At 52.6% G+C, this 19,058-nt stretch overlaps 1 protein-coding gene across 3 annotated transcripts in view; it reads right to left on the bottom strand.

Annotated features, from left to right (window-relative positions):
- Positions 1 to 269: 269 nt before the first annotated feature.
- Positions 270 to 19,058, bottom strand: part of MAPKAPK3 (mitogen-activated protein kinase-activated protein kinase 3) — a 33,608-nt gene continuing 14,819 nt past the window's right edge. For all 3 annotated transcript variants that reach the window (XM_025376954.1, XM_025376956.1, XM_025376955.1), the window contains exons 3-11: positions 9,375 to 9,514; positions 8,058 to 8,122; positions 7,489 to 7,568; positions 5,036 to 5,159; positions 3,794 to 3,869; positions 3,315 to 3,439; positions 2,753 to 2,838; positions 2,375 to 2,455; positions 270 to 1,679 (exon numbers count right to left, since the gene is read on the bottom strand). In XM_025376954.1, the coding sequence (XP_025232739.1) occupies positions 1,527 to 1,679; positions 2,375 to 2,455; positions 2,753 to 2,838; positions 3,315 to 3,439; positions 3,794 to 3,869; positions 5,036 to 5,159; positions 7,489 to 7,568; positions 8,058 to 8,122; positions 9,375 to 9,514 (930 nt within the window). In that variant the 3' untranslated portion in view covers positions 270 to 1,526. The remainder of the gene's footprint in view (positions 1,680 to 2,374; positions 2,456 to 2,752; positions 2,839 to 3,314; positions 3,440 to 3,793; positions 3,870 to 5,035; positions 5,160 to 7,488; positions 7,569 to 8,057; positions 8,123 to 9,374; positions 9,515 to 19,058) is intronic.

The following is a 19,058-nucleotide window of genomic DNA, read 5'->3' on the forward strand; positions in this document are numbered from 1 at the left end:
CACTGGCACACACAGGACCGGGGGTAGGTGTCACACACACTGCACAGGGGCGGCACAGAGCTGGGGGCATGTGGCAGCTGCCATCCCTCAGCTTTTCTGACCTTTCTACGCCTAGCGAGGACTCAGTGGCCTTGGAGTTAGCATGGCATGCTTACCAGGCCTGAGGCACCCCCTCCAGCTGGGGTGAAATCACTAGTGGGTCTGAGAAGCTGCCCTTGGGCCACTTTTGTCCACCCCTGTAGACAAAAAGTAAACCTAGGAGCCAGGAGAAAATGATGAAATGGTGTTTATTACTATCTGGATGTAAAACCCAGCAGTGTTGTCCTATCTGACATGGTCTAGGGTTTTCCAGCCAGTGAGAGAGGGGCCAGGAAGGAACTAGGCTGGGTGTCAGGCACTTGTCAGGCAGCACCAGGCACTCGGCACCCTGAGGCTACCATGGTGGGGTGGGGCTGGTAAGTCCTGATCAGCCAGGAAAGGCCCTCTCTGCCCCACTCAGGCCCAAGCCAGGACCAGATGTTCTGAGCATGGCTCGGTCGCCTTCCCCAACCTCAGGTCTGACCCAGAGTAAAGAAAGAGACCTCAGGTTAATGGGAAGCCTCTTGGCCCTGCTCCCAACCAGCCACTTTCACATAAGTACACCAAAAGATAGCCCCTCCCATCAACAGAGAGGGGCTTTCCTGCCTGAGATCTGGTGAGCAGATGGGTGCAGGGAAAGTATACTGGCTTTTCTCACAGTGACATTTTCCAAAGTGGAAAAAGGTTAAAAATATCCCCCACCTTAAGTTCAGATGAAAAGCCACCATTTGGGTAGGGAGTAGTGAGGGGATAGCTAGGCCCAGGGACTCCCTCAGGGGAGAGTGCTGTGTTCCCTCTGGGCTGGGCTGCAGCAAGGCAGGGCTGGACTGCACAGGGAGGCAGGCAGACCGGATCCAGCAGCCTCGGGGAGCCCAAGGAGGAGTGAGACTGAGAGGGCCAGCCCGTGTGTGAGAAATCAGCCTCCCCAAGAAGGCAGAGGTGAACCCTTAGTTGCCCCTCCTCCCTTACTCGCTCACTCAGCATTCACAGGCAGCAATGTGGTCCCTGGTCACCATGGCAACCAATGGCCAATGCCTTTCTCAAGGCCAGGCCCATCTGCCCACCCCGCAGGGGGATGTCTCTGTGGAAGACATGGAAGATGGGAAGCCCAGCCACAACTCCCAGTGGCCTAGAAAGCTAAGGCCATGGACCAGGGCAGGACAGCACAGAGGCCTCACTCAGGCCATCCTGGCTAAAGGTGCTGCTATGGCAGCAGGCAGCTCCCAGCCCCTAGGCCCTGCCCGTCTCTAGGGCTTGAGCCTGGGCCAGAGATCTGAAAGAGGTTTAGGGTCAGGGTCCTCCATCCTGAAGTTCCAAGTGACAAATTAAAACACAACAAAATAATCCTTTTGTTAAAAGAATGACCCTGGGCCCTCCTGGCCAGGGCCTCAGCACATTCCAGTCTGTCATGCAGGCTGAGAGGCCAGGCTCCTCCAAGGTCCCATGAGCTACTGGTTGTTGCAGCCCTGAGAGGCAGAGGAGCTGCCTGCCTGCTTTTTTCTCCTCTTGTTGAGGAGCCGGTTGTTAGAGGTCTTCAGGTCCTTGATCTTCACCTGATCGTAGTCCACCCGCATAGTGGCTAAGGCACTGGTCATCTCCTCCTGGGGACAGACAGGATGGGGGGCACTAAGAGGTCAGGATGTACTGACGTTAGGAACTATCACCCCCTGCCTGGGCAGCCCCTTAACAGTGTCAGTGACAGCCTGTGCTGCTTCTGTGCCCACTGTGTGCCCAGCACTGGGCCAAGCCCTTTGCATCACATGAGGGACCTCACTACAGTCCTCTGTGGCAGACACTGAGCTTCTTCACAAAGGCACAAAAGGAGAGTTATTCCCTGGGACCACACCAAGGGTAAGTGGGATAGTGAACTGAACCACTTCCACCACAGAACCACAAGACCTTCAGAGAATGCCATCTCGCTGGGCAACCAGCACACTGGGGTGTGGAGTTTGTGCCACTGGAGCTGCTACCCCATATATTCAAATGTGGCCTCTGCTGGGTCTAAACCAGGCTGACCACCCTCCCAAATGTTGTTGGTTATAAGACAGGTCATCATCCAAGCTTGGTACCAAAGCCCTGTTTCATTGAGAAAGTACGCCAGGAGCACCACACTGAATAGGGTAGTGAGGCCCAATCCTTGGAGTGCCATGGTTGGACCACTGTGACAGTCACTGACATCCTGTCCTCCAGGCATAGAAAGGGGCCAAAGACCCCAGACTCTGGGTAGCCACCCCCCTGAAGTCCCTTTTGCCCAAATCCTGGCACCTGTAGTGAGACTGAGGCAGAGCCCACCCACCTTGACTTCATCCCAGTGGTCTTTGTCTTCCTGCAGCACTCGGGCCGTGTGGAGTGGGGTCTGTGGCACCACCATCGATTGCTGGAAGGAGCCCCATGCCCATGGATTAGAAACTGGAGGCACCTGGGACAGCACTGGTTCCCCCAACTCCATCCCCTTCTCCGAGTCTCAGATGGGAAAACTAAGGCTTGGGGTGGGGAAGGAGCCTCAATGGGGCAGTGGCAAAGCCAGGTTGTAGGTGAGGCCCTACTATCTACCTGTGCGCATGGGCCCATTCCAGCCCTGTACTGGGGCCTCAAAGCAGAGCCACCACCCTCCTGCCCGGCAGTCCCACTCCGGCTGGACACCCTGCCTGCCATGGGAGGAGGAGGGGCTCACGTTGATCCAGGGGTGGTTCATAAACTGAGTGATGGTCAGCCTCTCTGTGGGGTCCGTCTTCAACAGGAGGCGGATCAGCTGCTTGGCTAGGGAGGCCAGGGAAGAGAGGGGAGAGGTGAGGTTGCAGAGTTCCTCAGAGCCAGCCCCTCCACCCTTCCCCATAGACCACAAGCTCTGCTGAGGCAGGGGCTGCATGTGCTCCCAAATTCCCAACCCACAGAAAGAGTGAGCTAACAACTATTTCTTGTTTTGAAGCACTAAGTGTCCAGGATAACTGGTTAAGCAGCAGTAGATAACTCATACAGGGCAGCCTTATTTGTGGTCCTCAGAAGGGAAAATATGAATGAGGAATAGGAGTTAGAGGGAGTTTTGAGGAAGCAAGTTTTGAGCCTGTTTGATAGATGTAGAAACTGAGGCTCAAGAAGGTTAGGGGACTTGCCTAGGATCCCATAGCTGGGAAGAGGGGGAGCCAAGATTTGAACACAGGTCAGTTTGACACCAAAGTGATGTTTCCCAGAATGAAAGCTGCAGGGGCCAGGCTGGGACAGAGAGGTTCACTCACCATCCTCAGAGACCTCTGACCACTCAGGATTGGGGAAGCCATACTGGCCCAGGCGGATCCTTCTCTTCATCCCTGGGGAGATGGCCTGGCCCGTGTTGGAGTAGAAGGGTGGGAAGCCACAAAGGCTGGGGGAAGGGGTAAGTCATTTGGCATAGGGTGGGACCAGTGCCAGGGTAGACCCATTTCCCCTCAAAAGTCCCTGACTGGGGAGACAGGCAACCAGACACCATGGCAATAATACCAGCCCTCCAGACTCCCAGGCATATCCCAGGAATGCCATCAGCCCTTGGCATGGGGAGACCCTCAGGTACCTGAAGGAGTGGTGTCCCATGACCAAAAGGGAAGGGCAGCCTGCATGAGGAGTGACACACACAAGCCCCTCACCAAGGACATGGGGGTAGGGGGACAGAAGTGGTCCTGAGGGCTCACAGTGGGGGTGAGGGCAGAAGATGGAGGCAGGAGGTGGGGAAGGTACTCACAGGATGTACATGATGACACCCAGGGACCACATGTCACATGACTTGTCATACTTCTCTGGACCCAGGACCTCAGGGGCTGCCAGGGCAGAGGGACATCAGGGCTCTCAGACCCAAGGGTCTTAGAGCCCAGGCAGAAGCCTGAAGCCTGGGCGAGGTGGGGAGCAGGTACCTGGGCTGGGAGGTAGGGCAGAGCAGACTGGCGTCTGGCACCTTTTGGAAAGGCAGCACGTGTGTGAAGCTGGGGGAGGAGAAAGCTCCCGGAAAAAAATCAACCACTTTCAGACATACCCCTAGCTCCCTTGGGCCTGGGCCCCTCTGCCAGTCTCAACCTTGGTGAAATAAGAGAAGGCCAGTCTGGGGCTTGGTGGGAAACTGCCGTAGGTGAGAGGGTCTTGGCCTGCCAGCTGTCCTGTGTCCCTTGCCTCCCAGAATGCACAGCCTAGGTCACAGGCAAGGAGGAACCAGGGGCAAGGCTCTGCATTCCATCATCAGCTTGGCTACCAATCCATGGGGCCTGTCTTCCCTGTGCAATGAGGTGGGTAGGCTAGAAGATTTCTAAGTTAAAATACTGCAAAACACATCCTACTTAACAAATTGCCATTTCAACTATCTCAGGGAGCTTCCCACCCCTTCAGCAGCCCTCCAGGAAGACCTCTTCTGAGGAAGAAAAGCCCTCTGTCATCAACCCACTCTCAGGTTAGGGGGCAGTTTTGGCAAGGAGCATTTTCAGATCTGGGGGTTGCCCACTTGCAGGAGGGCAAGGAACTTTTCCAGGAAACATGAGTATGTGCACACCTCCAAGCCCTGGCTTTAGTGACTCTCTCCCACAAGGCAGGTGACTGGTACCCTTTGTCCCTCCAGGTTAGGAGGAAATGCCTGCCCGCTTTCTGAATATGAATCCCAGGAAGACAAAAACTAGAGAAAAACAACCGCGGTTGGGCTCCGTCCCGAGCTGATGGCAGCCTTTTATCACATATATATTTAGAGCTGCTGTGATGTCATTCAGCTCACAGGCCACAGCCAGAATTTTCCTGGATCTATTTTCAAAAGCAGAAGCTGAAGTTTGGGAGAATATTTTTGCAGCCTCCGGCCCCCCACGTCACCCGCCTCCATGCAGACAGAATTCTCCCCCTCCCTCCTTGCTGGGCTTTAACCCTTTGTTTTCTGCAACCCACCGGCTACCCTACAATACAGCTGTATAAGTTGGGGTGAGGAGTTACAAATCATGTCCCAAGGACTCACCCACATAATAGGGAGTATAGCAGGGTGTCTGCAGGGCATTTTGGGTGGTCTCCTTAGCAAAGCCAAAATCGGTGAGCTTAAGCACTGCGTCTTTCTCCTTAGATGTGTAGAGCAGGTTTTCAGGCTGGGCCAGAAAGAGAAAACATTGGTTTGGAGTTAGGAACCAGGCAGGAGCAGAGCCCCAAGGTGATCTTCAGCCAGACTCCCCAACTCCATCCCAGTGCAGAAGGAGCCAGGTCCATTTATAAAAAGACCTGGGCCTTGCCCACCAACATGGGTCAAATACAGAGAAACCCAAGGTGCTACCTGCATTCACAAAAGGGGAAGCAAGGCAGGTGTTCAGCCAAGGCTGTGAATGACCAAGTGCCATAGAAAGTCTCGGGGCAGGAACTTCTTCACCCTGGCTAACCCGGTGAAACCCCGTCTCTACTAAAAAAAAAAAAGATACAAAAAACTAGCCGGGCGAGGTGGCGGGCGCCTGTAGTCCCAGCTACTCGGGAGGCTGAGGCAGGAGAATGGCGTAAACCCGGGAGGCGGAGCTTGCAGTGAACTGAGATCCGGCCACTGCACTCCAGCCTGGGCGACAGAGCGAGACTCCGTCTTAAAAAAAAAAAAAAAAAAGAAAGTCTCGGGGCAGGAACTTCTGATCCTGAGTTGGTGACATTGCCATGAAATGTTACAGCAAGGGTGCTAGGGGAAGGCAGGCTGCTCATAAGTCAGTGTTGCCAAGCACATGTCCCATACCCAGCCCAGAGTGAATCCTACAGGGCTAGAAGGACAGCCCCAACTGAGGTTGCTTAGGGGAGAAGGCCCTGGTTGCTCAGACCCCAGGAGCTGCACAGGGGCAATCTTCCTGTGTCCCAGGAGTAGCCAGGGGCCTGGCAGATGAGGGCAGTGGGGAGGTCTGTCCCTGAAACTGGTTTTTAATGAATGGGTAGGATATAGGCCCATGGAGAGGAGCAGAAGAGACCCCCAAGCAGAGCTGGGGTAGAAGGATGGGGTGTTGTTAGAAGGATGGGGTGGTGGTTTAGAACCAATGGATGCTATTTCTCAGGTTCTGTTTGAGAAGATCTGACCTTCTCAATTGTGATAAAAATTGTGATAAAAACAGAAAAGCAGTTTTAGTCTATTCAAGGGAATCTCCTCTGCAGAAGGCTTTTCTCTCTTTGGGAAAAAAAAGAAGCCAGGGTCCAAGTAAAGCAAGGATTTACAGGTTGTGGTGCTCAGCCAGAGGGAGGACCTGATGCAGCAACTAGAACCTCAGCTTGCCTCTGCCCAGTCTGAGGAGGAACTAAACCAAGGAAGGTAATGTTCTAGGCTTGGGGCAGAGGGTCCAGGAGAAGCAGACTCTGCTCTGATAGTGCTCACACATGCTTCTGTGTGCACGTGCATGTGTGTGCTGTACATGCAGAGTGCCTTGGATGCATTTCATCCATCTGATCCAGATGACCTCTAAGACCCAGTTCTCCCAGGATAGGAAATTTGGAGAGCTGACCTTCCAGCCTCAAGACTGGAAGGTGGCCCAACAACTGGCACTATCTCTATTCCTTCCTCCAGTGCTCAGCAAATGGCTTCTTTCCCTTAAAATGCTGGTATCAGAGGGCCTGATCTATCAAAGCTATGGCTGTGACTTCACAAAAGCCCCAACAGGGCCAGGTGCAGTGGCTCATACCTGTAATCCCAGACTTTGTGAGGCCAAGGCAGGTGGATCACCTGAGGTCAGGAGTTCAAGACCAGCCTGGCCAACATGGTGAAACCCTGTCTCTACGAAAAATACAAAAATTAGCCAGGTGTGGTGGCGGGTGCCTGTAGTCCCAGCTACTTGGGAGGCTGAGGCAGGAGAATCGCTTGAACCTGGGAGGCAGAAGCTGCAGTGAGCTGAGATCGTGCCACTGCACTCCAGCCTGGGTGACAGAGTGAGACTCTGTCTCAAAAAAACAGAACAAAACCAAACAAAAAACCCCAACAGCATCAGGCAGCCCCTTCCTGAGGTTGCATGCACACAAAATTTCTTGCTGAACAAGTGAACAAATGAATGAATGAATCCCAGTGCAGCAACTACACAGCCCTGGGCATGTCACTTAATCTTTCTCTGAGCCTTATTTTCCTCATCTGTAAAATGGGTAATGGCACTTGTCTCACAAGGCTGGGTGAGAATGAAATGAGATTGCTTGTCAGGGCCTGCTAGCTTCAGGCAGGCACTTGGTTATTCTTATTACTATTGGGATTACTCAGTATTTGAAAGAAACAAGGGGACCCATCTGGTGAGAACAGAATGAGTATGCTGAAACCAGAGAAGAGGCTGAGAAGAGCAGTCTGGGACACAGAGCGGATGCTTTGAATGTGACTATGGAATATGGCCTCCACCCAGTGGGTCCTGGATGCCATCAGGGATTGTGGAGTGTGACAATATCCTCTTCCCTGGGTCCCCAACCTGAATCCTAGAGCCTCACCTTGACATCTCGGTGGGCGATGTTATGGCTATGCAGAAACTGGATGGCAGTGCCGATATCCCGCATTATCTCTGCAGCTTCTGCAGAAACAGAAGAGGAGGGGGTCAGTGATGCCAGTCAAAGGTGAAGCTCCCACCCTATCATCCCTCCTGGACACAGTCTAGCTGGCCAGCACAAGACAAGAAGACAGTGACAGCACTCCTGCTATCCAGGTTCTCTATCCCGGGATGTCTACCCCACCCCAGATACCCCAGTTTCCTCCGAGGATACCCCCAACCCATCTAAACTTCTTTCCTCAGTCCTGAACTACCTCTTCCCAGTTCAACTGCAAGGCAGCACCAAGAGGCTTTGAGGCCCCCATCCCAAAGCCATAGAGAGTCCATCTTCGACAAAGTGTCTCAGACTCAGAGAGTCCCTTGTGGGGTTGGACACTGAGTCCCACCCTTTCTTATTCAGATGGGAAGACTGAGGCACAGAGAGGAACAGGGTCTTGCCCAGCATCACACACAACTCTCTGGTCCATACCTCTCACCCTGAATCCTCCTGCTGGTCCAGCTACATGCACATACCTCTCTCCGTGAAAGCCTGGTCGCCACGCTCCTGAATCCTGCTGAACAACTCACCACCTTCCATGCTGTAAAAGAGGTGACTATAAGCAGAGAGGGGGAAACTGCACATCATCGTACCCTTGCCCCTGCCCCAAATCACAGGACCAGGCTTCAAGCCCTACCACTCTGCTCCTCCCCTACTGAACAGCCACTGTCACCCTCCCTGTCCCTTGCAGAACCTGGTGCATGGTGGGTTGTCAGCTTGGGTGGGTTGAACTGAACTCTTGGAACTAGAAGAGGGTGGTGGGCTCTGATCCCTGCCAAGAAGCCTGTGTGTTCCCAGTGGCACGGCCCCTACCTGACTGTGAGGGCTTGGGTACTCCCAACCCTATTCAAGTCTCTGTTTCCCTAAATGTGAGATGAGATGTTAATTATCATCATATGACCACTGTTCTCTGGGCACCTACTATGTGCCATGCCCTGGGATCCACATTTCATGAGTGCTGTTGTGTGATCCTGGGCTGGTTCTTTCACCTCTCTGTGCCTCAGCTGTCTCTTTTGTATAATAGGCATGACAACACCAACCCCATAGTCATGCAGATTGAATATGCAATACACATGGGCCACGTAGAATGGAGTCAATCACAGGGTAAATGCTACATTAAGATCTTCCCCACATCTTACATCTGAGTTACAGAGATTCAGAGAGGTTAAGAGCTGCCCATGGTCACACAGCTAGTGGGTAGCAGAGGCAGGATCTGAACCCCAAATCTGAAGAACTGGCTAACCGGTACAGGAAGGGGGGACTTGAAAGGCAGACAGGGAGGAGCTGGGGACCCAGAGTCCAAGGACAGCTGGTGCTGAGCCACGGTGTTACAGAAAGAAGCCCAGGGTGGAGCAGGCTTCTGGCTCCTGGTTCTAAGCCCCAAGCACCCAATTCCTGGTGGGACCATGGGAGCACATATCCAGGTCAAAAAGAGAGAAAGTTGAGGGAACTGTGTGGGTCCTGTTCTTCCCCACATCCCCCATCCCCCATATTCAGGGATTGGGAGGCTTCTCTGACAGCTCTTCTAGGCCTCCTCACAGAGTAGAAATCACACTCAGGAAGGCCATATTAACCCCTATGGTTTCTTGTCCACCCTTGAGGGAATGTCCTTATGGCCAACTCCATAGATCCACAGGCAGGGCCTGTGGCTGCCTGCTCCATTGCCCCTCAGGGGCTACAGTGGCATCCAGATCTGCTACCTGGAAAACAAAGAAAGTCTCTAGAAGCATGGCAGGGAGCCTGGGGGCCACAGGGATGCCGAGGGGGTATGGAGACAGGGCAGGCCAGCATACCATTCCATGATGATGAGGAGACAGCGCTTGCCATGGTGCATGTTCTCATACACATCCAGGATGCGGACAATGTGGGGGCCGCCAGAAGCCTGCCAGTGATGGTCTACCTCCTGCCGGGCCTTGGGGCTGTCATATAGGAGCTGTGGGTGGGTGGGCGTAGAAAGCATCAGGCTCAGAGCCCTCTACCATCACTTTGCAGACAAAAACATATAAGCTCAGAGGCCTGTGACCTGCCCCAGGTCACACAGCTTATAAGGAGCAGAATGAGAATTTGAATCCAGGTTTCTCTGACTTGTGGTCCAATGAGCCTCTGGACTTGAGGGTCAGTCCTGGGCTCAAGCAGCTTGGCAGGTAGTTCAAGGAGTCTCTGGGAGGTGGCTGACTGCTTCGAGGGGCTCAGAGGCCAAAGAAGCCCTTGCCTCCCTTCTCAGGGACTGCAAATAAGATGGAAATTGAGTGGGTTTTATAACCCCACTCTAATCACACAGCAGCCATGGGACCTCAAGCCAGGGGCCACACATCCCTTGAGCCTCATTTTTACAATGAGGATGACACAGTTGTTCTATTTCCTAGGCTAGGGTTGGAAATTGTACATGTAAATTGAACAGGATAGCACCTGGCACATAGTAGGCCCTTGGTGCCTCCCTTGTGATTCTCACCCAGCACATCTATGAGAAACATAAGTGTAGATGTAAAAGGTGCTGGGGAAAGGCTGGGGAGGGGAGAGGGTGCACTAACACACAAATCTGCCCTACAGGCCGCAGCATGATCAGGAGAGTGCTGGAGTGGGAAGGAAGACTTCCTGCAGGAGAGGTTGAGGCCTGTGTCTGTCAATCTATCTCCCACAAAGAAACTGGCCCAGAGTGGAGGGAGACAAGGCCACACTCCTGTAGGGGTAAAAGTAATTAAGACTTCAAATTCTCCAGGAGTGGGAGCGAGAACAAAACTGTCACTACCAAGTAAAGTGCTTCTAAAATGAGTTGCTTGGTCATGACCGCCCAGTCAGTCCCCAGCTCCCAAGGTAACTTTGTAGCCTGCCTGGGAGCTGCTATACAATACCAGGGCAACAATGGCATCCCGCTGTGAGAGAGGTGGGGCCATCTCAAGGTGACCTAGCTGCCTAGCCTCCACCCTCATCCCATGCTTACAGATCTCCGGTGAGGACCCAGAGGTAGAGACTGGGGGCAGGGAGGACCCTAGTTGAAGGAGATGACAGCTGAGTGGAGTGAGATGTGGGTTTGGGATTGAATTCCTCCAATGACTCGGTGTGACCTCAGGCAAACATTCACAGCTCCAAGCTGCAGCCCACAACTCTGTAAAATGGAGTAATAGCAGAGTCATTCCCACAGGGTGCATCCCAGCAAGGCAAGCATCCAGTGGGCGGGCATCAGGATCCTTGCTTGGATTAACTCAGCCCTGGACTGTGGCTGCCAACCAGCACCACAAATGAACAAGGTCTCACAGTGGCCCTGCTGTAGGGGGAGAAGAAGTCAGCATGCATGAGGAGATGGCCCAGAATAGGGACAGCAGGGACAAGCCACTCCCCAAAAGGGTTGCTCACTCAAGGACCAGCCATGACACTGTGTTTCCTAATGGAGGAGGGCTGGGGACCAGGGCTGATGCTCAAGACTGGGGCTCAGATCAGCACTGCTCAGCATCCGTAGGACCCTGGGCTGCCCCAGCCTTAATTTCCTCCTCTGCAGGATGCGGACAGCCAGGCCACTTTACACAGGGCACTGTTGGGGGCAGGCTCTGGGACCACACACCCTCTCTAGGTAAAGACAAACTGGGGCAGGGCAGTGTCCCAGAGAGGGGAGAGGCAGGCAATGGTTTCTCGAGCCTGCTGCCCTTTGGCTGTCCCTCCTTTTGTGGAGCTGCTCCCGTCAACTCTAGCCTGGGAATACAGGCAGTGCAAGGAATATAGAGAGCCAGGGTCTGGACAAGCCCTCCAGCAGCTCTGTGCCCCTGTTCCATTACCCAGAGCAGGCTGGGGGTATGTGTCAAGGCTGCTGTGGGCAGATGCTCCTGCCTGGACACTGTGGATCATTGCTTATGCTGCCCTTGCCTTCCAGAACACCCCTCAGGTTGGTGTCCGCACAATTCCCAATCACCAGCTTCTTCCTCAGTGCTGGGACCAGAAAGCTCGGTGCCCCCAACTCGCCTCCACCATGTCCTGGGGTGGCTCTAGCTGGGGGTACCCCAATCCTCAGCCATAGGAGCCAAGAGGCACCATCCTCCCTCCCTGCACCTGGTTCCTTCTTTGCCTCCTCCCCTTCCCCTTGCCTGATCCACTCCTCCCCAGCCTGACCTAACCATCTCCTCTCAGGCCTAGCAGGCTGGCTCCCACACTCCCTCCTCACTCCCCATCTTGTGGCATCTCACTCCCACATCAGAATCCTCCTCTTCTCTCTTAAAAGCCCGAGCTCACAGCTGGAATGCTTTCAGTAGGGTCCTCAGCCCTGCCTCTCCCTTTATGACTGTAATCCACCTGTGGCCACAGACACTTCCTCACGTCTTCCAGATAAATGTCCTCCCCCAGCACGCAGGGCTTACCTTCCTTTCCCACCTCACTTCCTGCTACCTCTGGGCCAAAACCACTTTGTTCTGGCCAGAAAAATACATGTGCTGTTCCCAAACAGGCCTTACTCCCCCAGGCCTCTGCGTCTAGGCCTGTGCTGGTCTCTGTCATGTGCATTCTTGCCTCATCTTCTCTGTTGGGTCAACTCCCTCTTTTTGAGGAATCTTCAGGGCTCAATTCAGATCGATCAATCAATCTCTCTCTCTCTCTCTCTCTCTGTGGAAAATCCTCCCAGTACCTTTCTTACTGGTTTTGCCTCTGTTCCTCCTATCAGCCTGGGAGCAGCTTGAGGACAGAGGCAGGTCAAATTCAGCTGGGGGTCCCTGGCTGGGGCCTGGCAGGAAACACTGGGCTCCTGAGCAAACAAAGGATGGGAGGATGGGCCCAGGACCGGAGGGAGAGAGGGAGAGAGGGAGGGCAATCGATGGCCAAGGAGCCACCAGAGAGCCTTCCAGCCTGGGCCTGTAGCCTGTGCTTTGCTGAGGTAGAGGAGCAGGTGGAGCTGCCCTGAGCTGGAGCCTCTCGAGGCTTCCTGCCCCACTGCGTCCATATTTAGGAACCCATTTCCCACATGGATTAAAATAGTCCTTCTACAAGTGCCAAAGCCCTGAAAATAGGCACAGGGGCAGGGGAGAGGGCTGTTTCCGGAAAATATAATAAATGCCCCACTGGCCTCTCTACAGAGCACATCACAGGAGACAGACCCCTCAGCCTGGGCCCAGGTCCAGCTGCCAAGAAATCTCCTAAGCTATCTCCCCTGACCCCTTGAGTTGAACATGAGCATAGCCCAAAACCTCCTAGAGCCTCAGTTTTCTCATCTTCCTTCCCCTTAGCCAGAGCCTTCTCCTCCTCCAGGTCTCCCCTCAATGTGGTACACCTCAATGTCATCTCATCTCAGAAGCCCTCCCTCTTCATCCTTTGTTTTTCTTTCTTTCAATATATGCTTCGTTTATTGAGGTGTAATTGACATATAGTAGAATGCACAGGTCTCAAGGGTCCAATTCAATGAGTTTTGACGATTGCACACACCCTTGGGACCCAAACTTCCATCAAGATGGAAAACATTCCTAGCTCCCCAGAAAGCTCTCACATCATTGCCCTTTTTACTTCCTGTGCAGCACTTGCTCACAACCTGCAATTAGCTTGTTCCTTTGATAACTCTTTAAGCAAACACACACATACAGATATTGTACTTTCAATGTGCCTGGCTCTGTTTGGGGTATTTTATAAACATTAGGAGGAAAGGACTTCATTATCGCCACTTTTTGGATGAGAAATTGAGGCACAGAGAGAGAAAGTAATTGGCCCCAAATCACATGGCTGATCCCTCATCAGACTGTGGGCCCACAGGGCAGGGTCAGTCTGCCTGGCCACCTCTAGGTCCCAGTACTGGGATACAGGGCCTGACACAGAGCACTAACTCAGGTAATAGTTGTAGATTTCTTTTTGAGACAGAATCTTGCTCTGTCATCCAGGCTGGAGTGCAGTGACACAATCATAGCTCACTGCAGCCTCGATCTCCTGGGCTCAATGATTCTCCAACCTCAGCCTCCCAAGTAGCTGGGACCACAGGTATATGCTACCACACATGGCTAATTTTTTTTTTTTTTTTTTTTTTGTAGAGACGGGGTTTTATCATGTTGCCCAGGCTGGTCTCGAACTCCTAGGCTCAAGTGATCCTCCTGCCTTGGCTTCCGAAGCAATGAGATTACAGGCATGAGCCACTGCACCTGTTAATATTGGTAGATTTAATAAATCTATAGAGTAAGGATGAGGGGAAAAACCTCTCACAACCTATCATGAGGACAAGATAAGATTAAATTGGCTGCGCGTGGTGGCTGACACCTGTAATCCCACCATTTTGGGAGGCCGAGGCAGGTGGATCACGAGGTCAGGAGTTCGAGACTAGCCTGACCAACATGGCGAAACTCCGTCTCTACTAAAAAATACAAAAATTAGCCAGTGTGGTGATGTGCACCTGTAACCCCAGCTACTCAGGAGGCTGAGGCAGGAGAATCACTTGAACCTGGGAGGCGGAGGTTGCAGTGAGCTGAGATCGCGCCACTGCACTCCAGCCTAGACGACAGATTGAGACTCCGTCTCAAAAAAAAAAAAAAAAAAAAAAGATTAAATTGAGGAGGCCCCAGTGAGGCTCAATAAATGGGAGACATGACAACCTGGCCAAACTTTCTCCCTGCTGCCCAAGGGCAGCCTGTACCTCACCTACCCGCTCTGTTGAACCAGGCTTTACCTCCTCTTCCAGGGAGCCCATCATGACTGCTCCATTCCACAAGGCATTGCTGCAAGTTGACCTCCTTCACATAGGTACATGACTCCACACTACTCTTCACAAAAGATGTCCCAAAGCAAGAGCTCCATCTTCCCAGGTATGAGAATGAGCACAGAGCCAGGACACAGGAGGCCCAGGCTTTATCCCTATTCTCAGTATGACCTTAGGCCAATCCCTTTTCCTCTCTGGGCCTCTGTTTCCCCAGTGTTAAGTTGTAGGGCTTGGGCTACATAGGGTGGGGGAGAGAAGTGGGTAACAAGGCGGACTTCTAGACAGGGGTTCCTTGCAAAGTACCTACCATAGTACCACTCCCACATCATTGCCCCCATGGAGCAGCCTCTGGGTCCCCGTGGCCTCCACACCACATGCCTGAGCCCACTGGGGGCTACCTGGAATGGGCAATGATGTCATGGTTCCCAGTCACAGCTGGGAAGACAAGAAGATAGGAGGGGGCTAAGCACGGTGGATCACGCCTGTAATCCCAACACTTTGGGAGGCCGAGGCGGGAGGATCACCTGAGGTCGGAAGTTTGAGACCAGCCTGGCCAACATGGTGAAACCCCATCTTACTAAAATACAAAACATTAGCCAGGTGTGGTGGCACACACCTGTAATCCCAGCTACTTGGAAGGCTGAGGCAGGAGAACGGCTTGAACCTGGGAGGTAGAGATTGCAGTGAGCCGAGATTGCACCATTGCACTCCAGCCTGGGCGAGAGAATGAGACTTCGTCTCAAAAAAAAAAAAAAAAAAAAGAAGAAGAAGATAGGAGGGGACTTCTGACAACCCAACAGGCCCCTACCCTTGCCTCACTCCTCTCCTATGTTCCCTGAGCTCCCCAGCGGTCCATCAGAACTGGAGGGTCTGTGATGGCACTTGGGCAGCTCCACAGCTCTAGCTAGTGCCCAGTAGGTACACACAGACACACACACTCACCACACACACACAGACATACACACACATACACCCCTGTGAGGTGGAAACTGCGCTTCTTCCTGAAGAAGGGGATTCCTGGCCATGCACCTGAGGTGTGGGTCCCCACTGAAGCTCAATGAGCATTGAATTTGAGATGACATTTCCTTTAGCGAGTGACCGCAGGCCTCAGGCTTTGATGTACTGGTTTTCACTTCCCCCTTCTCCCCTCATCCACCTTTGCCAGATTCTCTTTCTTGCCCCCAGAGCCAGCAGCCAGAGGCCAAGACCCCTACTGACTTCACCAGCTAGTGAGTCCCAGCAAAATTTGAGAGCAGAAGGGCCAGTGCCCCTCTAGCATCACCAGGTGGAATGTGGGGGCCTCAAAACAGGCCAGGCCCCTCACTATCACCCTACTATGTCCCTTCCCACCCTTGCAAGGACACGGTTTACTTGTGGGTGGAGGAATTCTTGAGTTCCATAGCTGGGAAAACTACAGCACCATTTGCCTGTTTGGAAAACAATTTGCAGTTTACAAAACACTCTGCTGTCCCTTATCTCATGGGAATCCTTGGCGCCACCCTGTGAGGCAAGCAGGGTGGGAACCATTAGCCCCAATTTACAAATTGAGGAAACACAGGCTCAGGAGGATGAAGTCATTGCCCTGTGGCCACCTGGCTACAGGATGGCAAGGCTGGAGAAGGAAGGAGAACAGGACTTTTGAGAGAGCACCCAGACAACCCCTCCCTGAGGGGAGATGAGAGGAGGGGGTGGCCCCAAGTTGGAGAGGCACTGGTCAAATCCACAGCTTGCACAAGACTGGGGAAGCTTGTTCTGAAATAAATGTGTGCATCGGTGAGTGGGTGTGTGCATATGTAGGGGTATGAGGAGGGTATGTGGGGGCATGTGTGTGTGTGGGAACATGAGTGTGTACATGCATGTGTACATCCATGTGTAGGGGTGTGTGCATGGGTGTGTGGGGCATATGGGAGTGGGTGTGTGGGCCCATGGGCATATGTGTGTCTCCAGTCTCTGCAATGTTGACTTTGAACTCGCAGAGAACAGGATTTATCCATCTGTTCATTTGTTCATCTAGTATTTTCTACTTTTCCAAAGTACCTAGCAGAGAACTGGCCACAGAGAGGTGCCCAAGAAACATTGGGGGGTCTTATTGCTACAACTCAACCTAGGACAGCCTGTGCAAGAAGGTGACCAAGAGATGGGCGGATCACGAGGTCAGGAGATCAAGACCATCCTGGCTAACACGGTGAAACCCCATCTCTACTAAAAATACAAAAAAAAAAAATTAGCCGGGCGAGGTGGCAGGCGCCTGTAGTCCCAGCTACACAGGAGGCTGAGGCAGGAGAATGGCGTGAACCCAGGAAGCGGAGCTTGCAGTGAGGGGAGATCACACCACTGCACTCTAGCCTGGGCAACAGAGCAAGATTCCGTCTCAAAAAAAAAAAAAAAAAAAAGAAGGTGACCAAGCCCAGATGCCTCCATTATTCAGCATTCAGACCTCCTCTCCCACTGGGACCCCATCTCCATGGCAGGGCCTAACACTTCTTTTTGCCCAGAACTAGAAAAGCACTCTGTCTGTCTTCTTAGAGATCGAACAAAGCTGGGATGTCTGCAGTGACTCTTGGGAACCAGTCCCCAACACCCTCCTCCAGCCACCTCCTTTCCCAGGAAGGGCCCCCTATCCAGGTCCACCCACCACACATGGGTATCCCCATCCAGCTCACCCCAGTGCTGGGCTCTTCTCAAGTAAAAGTGCCCACAGTATCTCCATCTCTCACATACAGGAAGCGCCCAGGCTACCAGCTTGGAAAAGCAGTTTCCCCAACACCCCCTGCAGCCACCCCCCAACCTCCATACCCCTGGCCAATTAACCTGCAGCCCCGGCCAGGCTGCTATATGTATGGTCTCTGCCAGAACACCCACTCTTTCCGGGGGAAGAGAGCTGACTTATCTCTCCCATCAACGAGGCAGTAATAAATTAAGAAGCTGAAGCTATGGATTTTGTGACAACTCACAATATGAGAGACATCAGCCCTACAGCAAAGGGAACTTCCTCCTGGAGGCCAGGGTTCTAGTTCCTCTCACCACCCCTTGAGGCCCTCCAAGCCCCATTATTTCTGCAAGCCCTGCTTATTAACAACAGTATTTCAGACATTTTATAATTCTAAAACAAGGCAAAAGCCAAACCAAACAAAAACAGCAGATTTTCTTTAGAATGAAGAAAAAGATAAAATGCACCAGAAACCCATGCAAGTTCAAAACTATAAATGAGGACAAATTTTAATTCTGAGCTTCCTGGAAGTCTTGGCAAAGAAGGAAACCAGTTAGGCTCTGCTGCTTTTATTACCCCATGAAGAGGAGCACAGACATTCACTGAACATTTTCTAAGACAAAATTCTAAAAAGGATTTCAAATCAAACCTTATATGGGAGAAAACCTTCTGACAACACCTTCAACAGCAATTTTGCAAAAGATACAGACTCAAATGAACATATCTAATATGGATTCCCCCATGAAGACTGACGCCAGCACATGGGCCTCAGCTATTGCCTGGCATGTGGGCCAGGAGTGCTGAGATAACATCACCAGACCTTCATTTTCTTGGGATTCCAGCTTTGTTTTCTGCCGGAGGGCAGAGAGGAGAGGAGCAGCAGGAACCATCATGGCCTCCAACACCTTCTGTCCCACCTAAGGGTCTCGTCCCAGCCTCAGGCAAAGGCAGGCCAGGATGCTGAAGATTAAATCTCAGCGCACGTGCTCAACACTAAATCTCAGGCAGCAAAACTGTGGAGAATGTTGTAGGGAAATTTAGGTTTCATTGTTGGGAACCCCTATTCTTACAGAGACAAGCCATGAATAAGACAAAGCACTTTGAACCTACCATACTTCCTCCTTGACAAGTCTTCGACTCAGCCATCTCTAAGATCTCTCCCAGCTCCCAGTTGTATGATTATTTGTGATTGTTTCCCATGAGGATCACATCTCAAATGATGTAAGAGATACCACTGGAATAGCAGAATTCATTTTACAGCCAGTTGTTGAAACCCCTGCCAGCAGTGCTGGCACCTGTGCGGGCAATTAACACACTCGGCCCTGCCAGCCAGTGTGACCCTTGCGGGCTGCTTTGCCCACTCAGAGAATGGGTCACAGCCTCAGCCTCTGCTCTGTGGGGAAGACATCAGGATGGGACTGACCCTGAATTTAGAGTTCAGAAGCAGGCTTTTCCTTCTTAAGGCTTCAGCATCTTCCTTATAATGCCAGAGCCCCGCTCCTGCCCCCCGTGTCCTCCTTCTCCCTCCCACCAAGGGCACCGGTGCTATTTGGAGAGCTGGAAGTAGTGTAATATCTAACTTTTTAGCCACAGTTTCAAAACAGAGCTGCAGACCCGTGCCATTATTCTCTCACACACTCATTTTCCCAGCTTTTGTATCTCATTAAAGGAGCTAATGGAACCAATTTTGCAGCTATGGATAAGTTGGCCTCCTGACAGATGAGACCTCGCTTCATTAAGTTCTGACCACATCCTGTCCTCTGTCTCACCCTGCCCATTGACCTCTCCTCCTCAGAGGCTCAGTTCCAAGGAGGGTGGCTCACGTGATACTACTGACCCCAAACGTCCAGGCCCCAGGTGGGTGCTGAGGGAATGATGGAGTCAGGTAGGATTAGCTCTCGCTACATGACAACAGTCTGTCCCTGGTGCTGGGCCAGTACTGTGCTGAGGCCACCTCATACAGTGCTCACCATAACCCAACGAGCATCAGCAGTGCCCTTCTACCTGTAGGGAAATGTCCCTCTAGAAGGTTAAGTGACTTGCCCAAAGTCACACAGCTGGGCAGTGAGAGTCAAGACTTGAACCTGGACCTGTCCCCTGCACTGGGAACCATGT

The sequence above is a fragment of the Theropithecus gelada genome, chromosome 2, assembly GCF_003255815.1.
Source record: "Theropithecus gelada isolate Dixy chromosome 2, Tgel_1.0, whole genome shotgun sequence".
Lineage (NCBI taxonomy): Eukaryota > Metazoa > Chordata > Mammalia > Primates > Cercopithecidae > Theropithecus > Theropithecus gelada.